Source organism: Pseudorasbora parva, chromosome 1, assembly GCF_024679245.1.
Source record: "Pseudorasbora parva isolate DD20220531a chromosome 1, ASM2467924v1, whole genome shotgun sequence".
NCBI classification, from domain to species: Eukaryota; Metazoa; Chordata; class Actinopteri; order Cypriniformes; family Gobionidae; genus Pseudorasbora; species Pseudorasbora parva.
The window spans coordinates 968,378-983,786 of NC_090172.1; the positions used below are offsets into that span (position 1 = coordinate 968,378).

General features: G+C 38.1%; 1 protein-coding gene across 29 annotated transcripts in view; it reads left to right on the forward strand.

Moving 5' to 3' along the window:
- The window catches only part of ank2b (ankyrin 2b, neuronal), a 213,719-nt gene that overhangs the window by 165,654 nt on the left and 32,656 nt on the right, over positions 1 to 15,409 (forward strand). For 21 of the 29 annotated variants that reach the window (XM_067447692.1, XM_067447664.1, XM_067447618.1 and 18 more), the window contains 7 exons: positions 508 to 604; positions 1,427 to 1,655; positions 3,219 to 3,344; positions 3,428 to 3,550; positions 6,080 to 6,112; positions 6,556 to 6,577; positions 10,054 to 14,928. In XM_067447692.1, coding sequence (XP_067303793.1) covers positions 508 to 604; positions 1,427 to 1,655; positions 3,219 to 3,344; positions 3,428 to 3,550; positions 6,080 to 6,112; positions 6,556 to 6,577; positions 10,054 to 14,928 — 5,505 coding nt within the window. The remainder of the gene's footprint in view (positions 1 to 507; positions 605 to 1,426; positions 1,656 to 3,218; positions 3,345 to 3,427; positions 3,551 to 6,079; positions 6,113 to 6,555; positions 6,578 to 10,053; positions 14,929 to 15,409) is intronic. The other 8 variants (XM_067447651.1, XM_067447968.1, XM_067448217.1 and 5 more) reach the window with 7 other exon arrangements.

Consider the following 15,409-nt stretch of genomic DNA (forward strand, 5'->3'; position numbering starts at 1 on the left):
CCTCAGAGCGGGTCGAGTAAAACTGGAAGGATTACAGTGAACACGTGCGTAACACAAGCGAGTGTTCTGCTCAAATTAAATGCTAAGCTGTTTCCTCACAAAGTCAGGTTTATTTCAGCAAACTGAAGCCCCTCGTCTAGTGACATCTAATAAAAACTGGCTTTGTCTCCTTTCTTGTGTATTGAAAGGGGTTATGGTTTTTGGTTGCACTTTATTTTGATAGCCCACTTTAGACACTCTACTAACTACATGTAACTTTGCAACTACATGTAAACTAGCTCTCATTAGATTATTAGTAGACTGTTAGGTTAGGGTTCAGGTTAGTAGAATAAGCTGACATGTAGTTGCAAAGTTACATATAGTCAGTAGAGTATCTGAACTAGACTATCAAAATAAAGTGTTGCCCTATTTTAAAAAAAATTATATAATTGATAAGGACAAGTGAACATGAACTTTCAAAATAAAAGACTTTGCTGTAGTAACCAAAAACGTTTCTTCCATGTGTAGGTGGGACCACTCCTGCTCAATGGGAGGATATCACTGGGACTACACCATTAACATTCACCAATGACTGTGTGTCTTTCACCACAAATGTGTCTGCCAGGTATACTCACTAGAAGCAACAGAAGAGATTACTGAATATATGTTTTGAATGATTAATTTTCCCTTTGTAGAGCCCAGATATACTTCTGTTTTTACACGTACACTTGGGTGCGCTACAATACTTGTGACGAAAATTTTAGTCTTTGTCAAATTTCGTCTACATACTCTGTATGCACAGCTTGCACATCAATCAATCAATCAATCAATCAATCAATCAATCAATCAATCAATCAATCAATCAATCAATCAATCAATCAATCAATCAATCAATCAATCAATCAATCAATCAATCAATCAATCATCTTTATTTATATCGCTCTTCTCCAGCGCCGATTGTGTCAGAGCAGCTTCAGTGTTAAACAGGATAATACTGCAGCAGAATTAGATTTGGCTGTACAGTCGTTCTGGAGTAAACAGTGATGTTATCAGCTTATTTTAATTTATCACAATGTTGCCAGATCAGTATAATAGTTTATAGAATTAAATAAGACCTAATGAATTGATTGTATTATCACATGCCCCTTGAACTTTTTTGCACTAAATTGTTTTGTCTACAAGGTGGCAACACTGACCTTTAATACAAACAGCAAAAAACTACGGGAGGCCGAACAACAACAGCATTGATGAATGCTTGTGTTAGGGGTTAAGAAATACCTACAACTCTAGTCTAAAAACTAATGGAGAGAGCGCAGATACTGGGCGAGGATGCGTTCGACTGTGTGCATATGCTAGTGTTTGCATCAAAACTAGAGTATACTTTGGGTAAATGGCCCAATCCTGGTTCACACAAAAGTATCAATATCTCCCATATTTTCCTCATCAGATTCTGGCTGATAGACTGCAGGCAAGTGCAAGAGTCGGTGAACTTCGCCACTCAGGTGTATCGTGAGATCATCTGTGTACCTTACATGGCCAAATTCGTCATCTTTGCCAAAACACATGACCCCATTGAGGCTCGATTGCGCTGTTTCTGTATGACTGATGATAAAATGGATAAAACTTTGGAGCAGCAAGAGAACTTCACAGAAGTGGCACGTAGCCGAGATGTGGAGGTGAGTAAAGGACAGGCCCTGGTCTCCAAAACGTAGAGATTGAGAATTATAAATGGATAATTTGCAATGGACTCTTCTTAATATACTTCTATGCCACCCAATCAGCTTTAGTTATAAAATAGAGTATTGATTTATCCGTATACCTCCGCGTCTGGAGGATCACTTGCATCTTTAGGCATTCTCCTCTGTTGCGTTGTTTCTCTGAAAGAGGATATTTTGGAAGTCTGGTTGTCAAGTTACCTTCGTTTATATGCATATTTTACAATATAGATTGTTTTAAAGCAGCTTCACAGTGATAATAGGAAATTAATGGATGAGAGATTGTTTTGGCTGTACATCAGCTCTAGAAAATGATTTTGTCCAGCTAAAGTAAGTTTTTGATTGATTCATTTCTGTTGTATAAAATCATTAGGTATTTACTTTGGGTCACATACATGACTAGCCTGGATGCCAGCCGAACTTAGTTTTTACAACAAAACCCTCCAACTACTAGCCCTAAACAATAGCTTCTCGGGGGGTTCTCCAGAAAAAAAATGACGTTTGGGGGGTAAAATGTGTGTTATTTTGGCAAGGTTGCCTCCTAAAATTTGCACTCATGAGTCTATATATCACATAATAGTCGCTTTAACCCGCGGACATAGAAAACAACCTGCGGGGGGAAAAAATGCGGACTTGGCAACACAGTGTAGTTGAACTCTGTTGACGTCGCTTCGTTGCTCTGATTGGTTGTGGGTCTATCCAATCGAGGTCTTTCCTGGTTGGGTTGAAACACACCCCATAATCACAGTCCAATGAGCATCAGACTCATATTCTGACTAGAGCTGAGGATGACCAAGTCAGGCTAATACATGACACAATTGTCAACCAAAATAGGAAACTCTCAATGCGTTCCGGCCGCTCATCCGCACGGCAACAGCGCCTGGAGGCTATTGAACGCAAACCCAAAAATAGTTTTGAAACGATATCATTATCATCTTTGTGTAAACATCAAAAAATGTGAATCTTTGAGAACAGTGATGGCATGCACAGAGAGACTAACTTTAGCATATATGCCGTTCTTCTTTAATGTAACGAGTACATCAGGTGTTATGGGAAGTGCTCCCGGTTCCGGCTGACCATTTAACTGATTTGAATAATGAGAGTTAATAATGTTCTGTGTGTATGCCATAGTAAAGAGATGTGTTTTTAGTCTAGATTTAAACTGACAGAGTGTGTCTGCTTCCCGAACAATGCTAGGAAGACTGTTCCAGAGTTTAGGAGCTAAATAGGAAAAGGATCGACCGCCTGCAGTTGATTTAGATATTCTAGGTATGATCAACTGGCCAGAGTTTAGAGACCGCAGTAGACGTGATGGAGTATAATGTGTTAAGACCTCGCTTAAGGACTGGAGCTAAACCATTTAGTGCTTTGAGGAATAAGAATCTGTCTGAAGATGAACAGAGGTAAAGACAGAATTTTAATTTTTGGGTGAACTAACCCTTTAATAATTGAGAAATATGTCCACTGTAGTGCTGACATAATTGAATGGGTTTTTAACATAGAGATTATTGTGTTGCATTCTAGGTATTAGAAGGAAAACCAATATACGCCGACTGCTTTGGAAACCTGGTTCCCCTTACAAAAAGTGGCCAGCATCACGTCTTCAGCTTCTATGCCTTTAAAGAGAACCGCCTGGCTCTTTTCATCAAAGTAAGTCATGCATTCGTGTGTCTGACGGATTATAAGAGGATCAATACAGCTGTTTAAATGCACACTTGGCGAATCACTTGTAGATCCGAGACAACACTCAAGAGCCTTGCGGGCGGCTGTCCTTCACGAAAGAGCCGAGATCTTACAGGACTTTGACTCACGGTGCAATATGCAATCTGAACATCAGCCTGCCAGCTTACTCAAAGGTAAGCGCTACACAATGCACTGTCCAACAAACAGTGGTGTGAAGTAATGAATTACAAACACTCTCGTTACTGTAATTGAGTCGTTTTTCTCAGGAATTGTACTTTTTAAAAGTAGTTTAAAAACAGTGTCCTTTTACTTTTATTTGAGTACATTTTAAGCGCTGTATCGGTACTTTTACTGCGCAATTTTCCCTAAACCTGCCGTCGCTACATTGTTTTTTTTCTTTTCTTCTTCCTGTCAACGTGATTTATGAAAGGTTGCTGTTTCTGGTTACTGTATGATGACTGGAATCGTGAAACTGCCTTTAACAATTACTACACTGCAAAAAACACTTTTCTTACTTAGTATTTTTGTCTTGTTTCTAGTCCAAACATCTAAAAATTCTTACATTAATAAGTATCTACTAGACACGCAAAAGTAATTGACTTGTTTTGGGAAACAATAACTCAAAATGAAGAGAGTTTTTGCTTAAAATAAGATAAATAATCTGCCAATGGGGTGAGAAAAATAATCTTAATTCAAACAGAAAACAAGATTATTTTTCTCACCCCATTGGCAGATTATTTATCTTATTTTAAGCAAAAACTCTCTTCATTTTGAGTTATTTTCCCCAAAACAAGACAATTACTTTTGCTTGTCTAGTAAATACTTCTTGTTTTAAGAATTTTTAGATGTTTGGCCGAGAAACAAGACAAAAATACTGAGTAAGAAAATAATTTTTTTGCAGTGTGAAAATTGGCCGCAGAATATTACATTTTCTAATAGACGCACAAATGGTCCATATTCTGTTAGCGCTGCACAAGCTCGCGGTGCATCTGCTGGAAACTCTTAATTTAGCTTGATTGCAGCCAGGCTTAAACATTTATTAGGCGTTAAACGATCGTCACTGCTAGATTTGTGTCCCTTACATCGTTTTCGTTTAACATGTAAACGCATTAACCTGCTTTATTGAAGTTCATATTTTCATGTAATGTGTTCTCACATGGGGATTTAAAATTGTACTCAATATATATAGCAAAAAACTTTCATAAAACATCCGATTTATATTTAAATCAGGTTTATTTTTTAATTGCAAGCTAAAATAATCAGTGGTGAAAACGTCTCGGTTACGTATGTAACCCTCGTTCCCTGAAGAAGGGAACAGAGACGTACGTCGGAACTGAACCGACAAATTGATCCCAATTCGTCGGTTCAGTTCCGACGTACGTCAAACGTGACCGACTGAAAGGGAACTGTGAGTTACTTGATTCAGATTTCTTAAGCGCATTTTTTTTTACAGAGAAAACATCTATTGAAATTAAAGCAGTACAATGAATGTGTCTTCAAAAGAAAAAACTTTTTTTTTTACGTAAAAAAATGCTTTGCAATCTTTTTTAATGAACCGCAAGAAAACCTCTACAGAATGGTCATCATAAATGTTACCAGATTATTGGTTGATTTCTTGAATATTACATGGCTGTATTTTTACTGCTAGTCAAAAATAAAAATAAATAGTCAGAGTAATACTGAAATACTGTTGATCTCATGTTTTTTTGTTCTTACTCATCCATTAAAGAGTAAGCTACATGTTTAATTTGCAGGGTATAAGGTGGAATAACATTGATAGCATAATACTCACGACTCTTGAGTACTTTTAAAAGGGCTACTTTTTACTCCTACTTTGAGTAGTATTTAGGACAGGCACTTTTACTCTACTAGAACTTCATTTTTAGACAAGTAACAGTACTTCTACTTGAGTATGCTTTTTTAGCACTCTTTCCACCACTGCCAACAACATTTCGGTTATTGTTTGTTGTCCGCTATCACGGCAGGTTTGCATGCATTCTTACGCTCATTCTGTTGTCATGATTTGATTGCTTTATACACTGCAAAGATGCTCTTCTTCCTCAGTATTTTTGTCTTGTTTCTAGTCCAAACATCTAAAAATTCTTAAAACAAGAAGTATTTACTAGACAAGCAAAAGTTATTGTCTTGTTTTGGGGAAAAATAACTCAAAATGAAGAGAGTTTTTGCCTAAAATTAGCAAAATAATCTAACTCTGGGGTAAGAAAATGCGGTAATTCTGTTTGAATTAAGATTATTTTTCTCCCCCCATTGGCAGATTATTTAGCTAATTTTAATTTCTCTTCATTTTGAGTTATTTTTTCCCAAAACAAGACAATGCTTTTTACTTGTCTAGTAAATGTTTCTTAATGTAAGAATTTTTTGATATTTTGACTAGAAACAAGACAAAAATGCTAAGAAGAGCATTTTTTGCAGTGTACCACAATATCTGCATACAGTTGAAGAAAACCGTATCAAACTTATTGCTGTGGATATTGGAAGGCCTCATTTTCGAGCCGTCTTTTCCTTCTGAAAACTGATAAATGCTTTTGTGCGTTTCTGTTGCATCTCGCCGGCTTTCTCAGACATGTTCTGTTGCTGTGAAAACTGCTTAGCCTGCTCTTTCTGTCTCCTTCTGTCTTTCCTGTACCTCTGTCCATCTCTCTATCATCCGCCGCTCTTTTGCTGCTTCTTGCTCCTCAAAGGAATCAGATTCAGAGCAAGATCCTGATGAGGAGGTAACTGCGATTTTGCACTTTAACTAACCAAAGATCCTTTGCTTTCCTCCATTATCTCAGTTCAAAACTCTGCCCAGTCACACTGGGTTTAATTGCTATTATTATAATTATTATTACAGAGATACGTCATTTGTGTGAACAGTAGCGAGAAAATAGTGCATGTAGACAAGAGTAAGAAAATGTTTCAAAACCCTTAGAATTTCATGAATGGCTCCTTAAATATTTAATTTTGCTTGTTTGATTTAAAAGCCATTCATGCCTGAAAGACCGATGATTCCAGAGGGTTTACACACATTTTCTCATAACTGTGCATTGTTTGGTTTACCAGCTGTGATAATGTTGTCCAATAGCATAAAGAAAGAGAGTAAATTGGCAATTTCAAGCTAAAATATGTGTTCATTCATCTTTGCAATTTAATTTTCTTCACCTTTTTCTCTTTACAGACGAGCCGAACACTTGAGAAATGTAAGATATCGATGCATTTTAATAAAATAAAATACATTGTCTTGCACCAGACTGAACTTACTAACTGAGAATGTCACCACTGTAAAATAACTCGCAAAGCATGATATTTATAATCTATAAAATAATCGGGTGTCTGAGTGAGTTAGCTATTGATATATATAGGGTGTAACGGTACACAAAATGGCAGTTCGATACGTACCTCAGTACAGCAGGACGAAAAACAAAAATGTTTATTATGATTTTTTTAATGAACAGTAGTTTACTGAATAAACTTGGTCTTTTAAAAAGTTCTCTGACAAAACTGCTGGAACACACACTGCGGTTTATGCTGTTATCATTGGGGAAGAAATTAAATAAAGTGCTTACACTTTTGAATGCAAAACATGTTAGCAACTAGTGTTGTCAAAAGTACCGACTTTGGCAACAAGTTGGTACTGAAATTTTAAAAAATGTGACGCTTTGAGCCCTATTGAGTCATAAACTCCTCTGATTGGCCGTTGTGTTCACGTGCTCATCAGATATGCCTGTGATTGGCTACAATGATCACCAAAACGCAATAATTATTCTGATTTTATTTAATTTAGGGGGGCTCACTTCAAAAAGAGACTACTGTCGCAATGTGACTACCCTGGTAAAACAAAGAAAAAAAATGTATTTAGTGTTTAGACAATGAATGGTGGATAATAATGTAGGTACTATAACGTACTGAAGGTGGCGCTGTTGAGGCTCGTGCAGCCTCTTGAGGAGAAATGGAAACAAATAAGCGCAGCACACACACACAGATTGAAAATGTGACATTGATTTCATACAACAGTTCAATAAACAATTAAAATCAAGTCACTTACATTTTAGGCGCAGTATTGACTGTTTTTGTTCTATTTCATCTGCAAAAATAGTTTTGAACAAAGAAACATAGCGCGTCTCACAGCAACCCTCAGCCGGGTTTCATTCTTGAATAAATCAGCCATTTTTCGATGAACGAATAGTTTGAATGAATGAATTGTTTGCAAGAACAAACGATTTGAATAAATGACTCAATGACTCACTCATTAAGACGGTCAATTGCCGCCACCTACCGGCAGTTTAATTTTCCTTCTTTCCATCATTCTTTCCAACATTTCTTATTTATAAATATTTTTATATTTAAAACAATCTCATAATATTTTTCAATGCAATTGTAATTTTTCACTGTCAATGATTTAATTTGATTGGCCCTAATTTGATTTCCCAATAATTTAACTATTCTGTCTTTTAATTCTGAATTAATTTATTGATCAAATGCAAGAATATATAAAAAGAAAGATGAAGCACACATTTAATAAGATTAGGGGGGAAATGCTAGAACACTGGTGAGAATATTGTTTCTGAATAAATTATATCTATTACACAAAAATCCTAACTCTTTCATTCTGACAATTGAATGATTGATTTACTTGGATATATGAACATTATAGTTGTGGTGCTCTCAGATTATAGCTGGTTTTCCTGACTTGTTGCAGTGCTACCAAGTAAAAAAAGTTAATTTCGAGCCCAGAAGTGCTCAGTTAAGAGTGTCATGTATATCGACAGCATGTTTTCGAAGTGTTGATCATTGTAGCCAATCACAGACATATTTGATGAGCGCTTGAACACGATGGCCAATCAAAAGAGGTCCAACACTCAAAGCGTCACATTTTTAAAATTTGGTACCAAAGTCGACAACACTATTTGCAACATAATTTATAATGTGGTTAGAGTTATTGCACCCCCATTCAAATCCGTTCCGTCTGTTTGACACGAACGCATGTGTCGGCATTCGTTCAATGAAGTATGTTAAACATAGACAATCCTTTATGTGAATCTGCAACATTTACAGGTAAGTATACCATTTTAAGATGTAAAACAACAAGCCATGTAGCTGTATGATTTAGTTTGAAGTACAAGATTTTGAAATTGCTTTACGTAAACCGAATCATACCGAGAATGTTTGGTACCGTTACACCCCTAATATATATATATATTGATGTTTTATGCTGATCAGTTTATGAATCTTGATAGAAATAAAGGTTTTTGAATGTATCTCTTTGCACTTAATGTGAATTTCATTCATACTGTGGTGATGTTTGTTTTCAACGGTTTTAGATCCCTTCTCCCTTCATTAAATTTCAATAACAATCTGCAAAGCAAATTATGATTCCCATCCAAATCTGTAGTCGTCACCCTCCTCAGTATCTTTGTTTTGTTTGCATTTTTACATAAACATAAATAAAATGTACTTGTAAGCCAGCCTAGTAAGACAATTCCTCTTTCCTTATCTATGAATGTACATTAATAATATAAACCTGTGTTTAAACTAGTCATTACCCATTTTTTGTAGATATGTGGCTTCATTGGTTGGATATTACCATTGCATAGATTTCTTACTATTGCTTTAGAGAATATTTAAATCACCACACTATGTAATGTAAGCTGTAAGTATAGTACATACATTAGGCTAATGTTCAGGTGTAAGTGTGATTGAAATCAAATCTATTACTTACTACACTAACAAGTTTACCAAATTTACCATTCATGTTTTGAATGTTGTCTTGCGTGCATGAATTATTTCAGTACTGATCTTTGTTTAACATGGTTCATCATTGCCACAACTAATATTAAAAATACTTATTTTAATATTTTACTTTCAGGTCACTCTGAAAAGATGCAAAAATCATGCATTTAGCAGTGCAACAGCTTGTCATTGGGGTAGTACTCTTAAAAGGACAAATTTTAGTTTGCATTTTTAGTACATTAGCCTAGTAATATTTACATTTACTAGTATGAAATTTACAGGTAAATACGTTACAAAGATGTCCCTTAAAGGGCACCGCCCTCGCGACAGCATGACCCATAAATGTACAATTGTGCACGTTTTTTCTGAGTGTACCTTATGTTTTTCAAATGCCAAATCCTAATAATATCTTGATGAAATTCAGTTTTAGTCGCATATCACTGGCTTTCTTTAAACCATTAAAGACTTGTTTCGATGAGTTCAGTTTTATTGAGTTCTCTCTTGAATTCTCTCTTTTCTCTCTTTCTTTTTTCTTCTGTAGACATGCGTTATACATCTTGAGCAATGCCTACTTTGTGTTACTGTTTTTCAGAATATGTCCCAGTGTTTGGGTTGGCTTATTTTTGTCTCCCTTTTAAATATCACATTAGTTTGTCTTTTTGTTTGTGTGTGAGTCCGCTGTTGAACCAAATGTGGATAAGCAAGTTTCCTACTTATTCTTCCTTTGTCTTTAAGATTTGGTTAGTATTTGCTTTGCAGTTGTTATCCCCCCATAAGTCCAGTAGACTCTCCACTCATCCTCCCACAGTCCACTTACCTTTTTTGTCATCTTGATGCCTTCTGATCCTTGACTCACTAAATTTCTCCCTTATGTCCTTTTCCAATCTCTGTCCCTTTAATTTAAATTTTGGTTAATTTGCTCCTTAATTGTCAATGGAAATTGAAGATGATGAAGACACTGAAACAACTGAAACATCTTTCCTGAAAACACACTTGATCCGAGACTCCCCAGCGCTTGCAAGTCCAGATTTACTCTCTGAAGTGTCTGAGATGAAGCAAGACCTTATCAAAATGACTGCTATTCTGACCACTGATTCCTCAGAGAAAGCGGGTCGTATGCAAGGGGATTATTTAGATAAGGGGGTGGAGGAGGTGTCAGCAGAGCCTTTTGAGATAATGGAAAAAGTCAAAGAGGATTTGGTGAAAGTTAGTGAAATTCTGAGGAGTGGAACATTTGACAAAGAAGAGTCTGCAAAAGCAGAGAGTCGTCCATATAGGAAGGATGAGGGTTGGGTTCTCCTAACAGAAAGTGAAATTGAAGAGGCCAAAATGATGGCTTCCTTTGAATCTCAAGAATCACTTCTAAAGGAAGTTCGAGTCAACAGAGGATCACAGAGACCTAAGGGTGCTAGGGACAGGTCTGGCATGGACACTTTTTCCACTGCTGACGTTAAGGAATACTTATTGGATACACCTAAAACATCTATGCCTGAATCCCAAGAGACTCCATCACAGCAAAGGTTCACTGAGGTTGTTCTGCGCAGAGGTGGTCGAAAAATAGTCCCTACAGTGGTAAAAGACACTAAAGCCCATACGACAGAAGTAAAAAAGCCAGTCAGGAGAAAAGGGCCTCAAGGACACACAGAAGAAACCCAATCAATTACTACAAAAGAAAGTCACGTCAGTAAGAGCACCGATAAGTCTTCTGAAGGGGATGCCTTACTACCTGTACCCGGAGACCAAAAAAAGTCTCCTGTATCACCGGTAGTTGAGCAGACACCAATTGGTTCCATTAAAGAGAAAGTTAAGGCTCTTCAAAAGAAAGTAGAAGAAGAACAGAAAGGTCATAAAAAACAGACAGGCCAAAAACCTCCATATAAAGCAACAGAAAGCAAAGCATCTTCTATTGTCAAAGACCAGAAAGCATCAGGCCTGAAAAAACAGACTTCTTCACCGCAGAAACAGCCTTCTTCTAAGTCACCCCAGAAACAGTCTGAGTCTGCAAAACTAGAAGAAACCATGTCTGTAAGAGAACTAATGAGAGCGTTTCAAACTGGCCAAGACCCCTCAAAAAGAAAGTCTGGGCTCTTTGAGCACAAAGGATCTTCCAAAACAGAACACACAACAGTGAGTAAACCAGAGGCTAAGTCACAATGTCTTCCCCGAGCACCCTCACATGAAGAAGTATCTCCTGGTGCTTTAAAACCTGAAGAAAATAGTCCACACATAAAACACTCTAAAGACCTTGATGAAGATTCAAAAGCAAGTAAGAAGGGTGTGGCTTCTGGAATAGAGTCTGCAGGTCCCTCTACTCACTCAAGCATGACAACAACTATTCCTCAAAATTTGTCAAAACATGGCGGAGAGCATTTGCCTGATAATGGTGCAGAGAACAGTGCCTTTGACGACAGCTCTGACAGCGTTAAACATGAAGCATTGGTCGACTCACCCAGTCTTGCTGAAGTTGAAGCCCCATTGAGTTCTGAGGAAAGTTACAAACATGAGGGCATGGCTGAAACTCCAGGAACAAGCCCCGAGAGCCTTCCGTTATCACCAAAAAAACCAGCTCAGTCTATACTTGCAAAGTCATCAAAATCAGAAGTCACCCCTAAGGTTAAGACAAGTAAAATATCTGTTTCCTTTTCTACTGAGATGAAGGCAACTAATGAACAGGCATCTGAGGCTACAAGTCATCATCAAGAATTAAGCAAACCAGTGGATAAGCCAACAAAAAGTGAGTCTATGTCTATTCCTCATAGGAATAGGGGGGTGAACTTTGGGGGTGATAGGGACATTGTTTCTGTGTCATCCACGCCACCTAAATCTCGAAAACTGACTAAAAGAGCATCCGAAACACTAGAGAGTTTTTTGAGTGATGAGGAAACCTTTGATGGTCAACCAACACCAACCTCTGCTGACTTCCTGGCCTCAAGGGCAGCTACACAGGATCATGGTGGTTTAGTGCTGCCTCTTAGACACCAAGATTCAGAGACCCTTAGTCCTGTAGCTGATGACTCTTTTCCCATTAGCCACAAAGACTCTTTAGAGGGTAGTCCCTTGATGGAAGACAACTCTTCCCAGAATACCCCTGACTCTATTGAGCCTAGTCCAACAAATGAATCCCCATGCCGTGACTCTTTAGAAAGCAGCCCTGTAGAAATGAAAACCAACCTGGCTTTTCCACCTACAGTAGAACAACCCAGTGTGACCACAGGCCCCCTGACATCCTCCAAAGCCCCTGAAATCCCCCCCGAGAGTTTGCGTAGTAGAATGCTCAAAGAACAGGAGGGTAATGCCGACGATGACAGTTGTGAGCAGACGTCCCTGATGACAAGTTCGGGTAAGAGTCCTCTCTCCCCTGACACACCAAGTTCTGAAGAGGTAAGTTATGAAGTCAATCCCAAAACCCCCGACCCCATGGTCCTGATTGTTCCCTTTAAGCCATCCGTAATTCCAGAGGAGACAGTAGAAGATGATGAGTTGAAGTGTGGCTTGACACAGAGGAAAATTACTCCAGATGAAGAGATGTTTAAAATGGCTGCCAAAATAAAAACATTTGATGAAATGGAACAGGATGAAAAAGACAAAAAGGACAATAGAAAAGATAGTGAATCTTCTCAGACATTGGTAGCGTTTGATGCAGAAGATGACGGCATCAAACTTTTTGCACTTACATCCAAATATGAAGCATCCTCTGTGGATGATGTTGGGTTTACTGAACCCAACCAAGCATCAGAGATAGCACGGTCTGTTGAACCGATCATTAAAGTACAACCTCCCTCTCCTTTTCCAGCAGGTATACATAAGAGCCCCCAAACAGCTGAGGACATTCAACAATCCACAGTCCACAGTGCAACATCTTCAGCTGAATCAGCAATGAGAAGACCTCAGTCTGTCTCAGAAAAGCATGGCATAAAAGCAGACCTTCAAGAATCTCATAGTGAGAAATTTAAGGACAAAGAATATGTTAATTCAGAGTTAGTACAGTTAAATAAAACTGCCTCTAGTAGTAACAATATGGCTGCAAATATAACTGATGAACAAAAAGAGCAAAGCTTAAAAAGATCAAAAGACAATGAAAAGCAGAACGAGGCAGCTAATTACCAAAATGTTGATTACAATTTGCCTAGTCAGGAAGAGTCTAATGTAACTGATGAGATTAAAGGTGATTACATGAGGCATACAGGGACATCTTATGTTGATATTTCTAGTGGCAGCCTAGATAACGATTCTATTCCAATTATTATTGGGCAAACTAGAGAAACATTTAAACCAGAAATATGTATTTATGATGACACAGAGGAAGATGATGCAGAGGAAGAACCTCCTAAGACTGAATCTAGAGGAGTTACAGCAAAAGCAGAGACAGATGCCTGGAATTCAATGCGAGAAGATGATGATGCATTTGCAGCAAGGGTCAAAGAGGAAGAGCAAAAGATCTTGGGTCTGGTTGTAGAAAGGCAATCCCAAGGGGCGACTCCAGACACAACACCTGCAAGGACACCGACTGAGGAGGGTACTCCAACAAGTGAACAAAACCCTTTCCTCTTCCAAGAGGGAAAACTGTTTGAGATGACTAGAAGTGGTGCGATAGACATGACAAAAAGGAGTTATGAGGAGGAAGGCTTTGCATTTTATCAAATAGAGCAGCCCATTGAAGAGGGCGTAGTTGAAGAAGGAGGGAGAGCATCCAATGATGCTGAGAATGATGTTGGTTGTAACCTCTCTTTGCAGATAAAAGCAGAGGAGGGTAATGACCTCTCTAAAGAGCCTGCAGATTTATCTGTACATTCTCATACTGAGGTTAATCTGGCTGCCTCTACAAAGTCAGAAACACCCATTATACTTGGTGTTTCGGCCACAACCAAAACCTCAGAAAAGGACCAAATAATGCCAGAAACGGCTGAGATTAAGTCAGACAAAGCAGGTGAGGGACAATTAATATCTGACCCTGGTTACTCTGATATGGTCATTGCCAGTGTTCAGACAGCAGTGTCAACTATTACTAGATCAGTTCATTCCCAACAGATCCAAGAGTTCTCAGATTCCTCCCCAGATGATCAGCACTCAGTTATAGAACAAACTAAAATCCCAGAAAAGACAGAATCTAAAAGTAAACTTGCCTCTAAAAATTACACTGCATCCTCTCTATCATCTAAGACTAGAAAAGATATATCCACCCCCAAAGAAGAGGAGAAACCAAAATCCAGAATCCCCGTTAAGGCCAGCTCCCTCAGGTCTGAATGTGTAGAACTTCCCAAGGATAAGAAGTCGAAGTTGCCCACAAAACCTCAATCAAGGAGAAAATCTGATACAGACACAGGTCCATCTATAACCTCCACTTTAACAAAGTCTTCCAAAGCCAAGAGCTTCTGTGAAAGCGATTCCACCAAGAAACCAACCAAAAAGGACCAGAGACGTTCAACAAGCACTGACCTATCCAGCACAAGTAAGACACTTCCTTCAAGACTACCAGTCAGGGGAAAGCCTGGTCAGCCAATTCAAACGTCCACACCAACAAAACAAAAAAAGACACGTCCCACTGACACAAACAAACAATCTGTTGCATTTTCTGAAGAGATTAGTCATGAGGCAGCTAAGGTAGTGGAGAGTTTGGCTCAGGCAAAGAAAGAAAAACAGGGGTCTGCTGCCTTATCTGACGATGAAAGCAGCACCATTGATGCCTCAGTAATAGAGAGTGAACCTTTCCTTGACATGCAAATGCCTTTCCCTGAGGATTCCTTGGTCATTAGGCCCAGATTGGACAACCCTGTTGAGACGCAGATGGAACGAATCCCTGCTGATAAAGTCCAAAGTCAAGGTATCCCCCATCTCTTGGGGCCCATTATCTCTTTCTCATCTGCCTCAGCACCTCAGTGATGAAAGTGCTGCTTCTCTGTCTTGTAACTAATGCTTCAACTCTTCGTGGTTCTTCTTTGATGTTTGTGACTTTCTCTTTTCCATTTATCTGACATAAATCTCAAGATTAACTTAAACCCAGATGCAGTGGGGAGTATTTATCTAATGTTTATTGCCAGTATATTCACTGACTGCATATATGTTGACTAAATTAATTCAATTTAAAACATTGGTTGTGAGGTGCAGATGATAATTTTATGATATTTACAAATTCCTGGGACAGTTATTCATAGTATTTATTTATCATTGATAGTTTACCTTGTCTTTGCTCATTGCTTGAAACTAATCTAAAATGATAATGTAGCATTTTTGCTTAGACATGTTGGTTTAAAAAGTATAATTAAAAAATGCTTCTTTTTTTACACGAGGAAGCCAGTGACCTT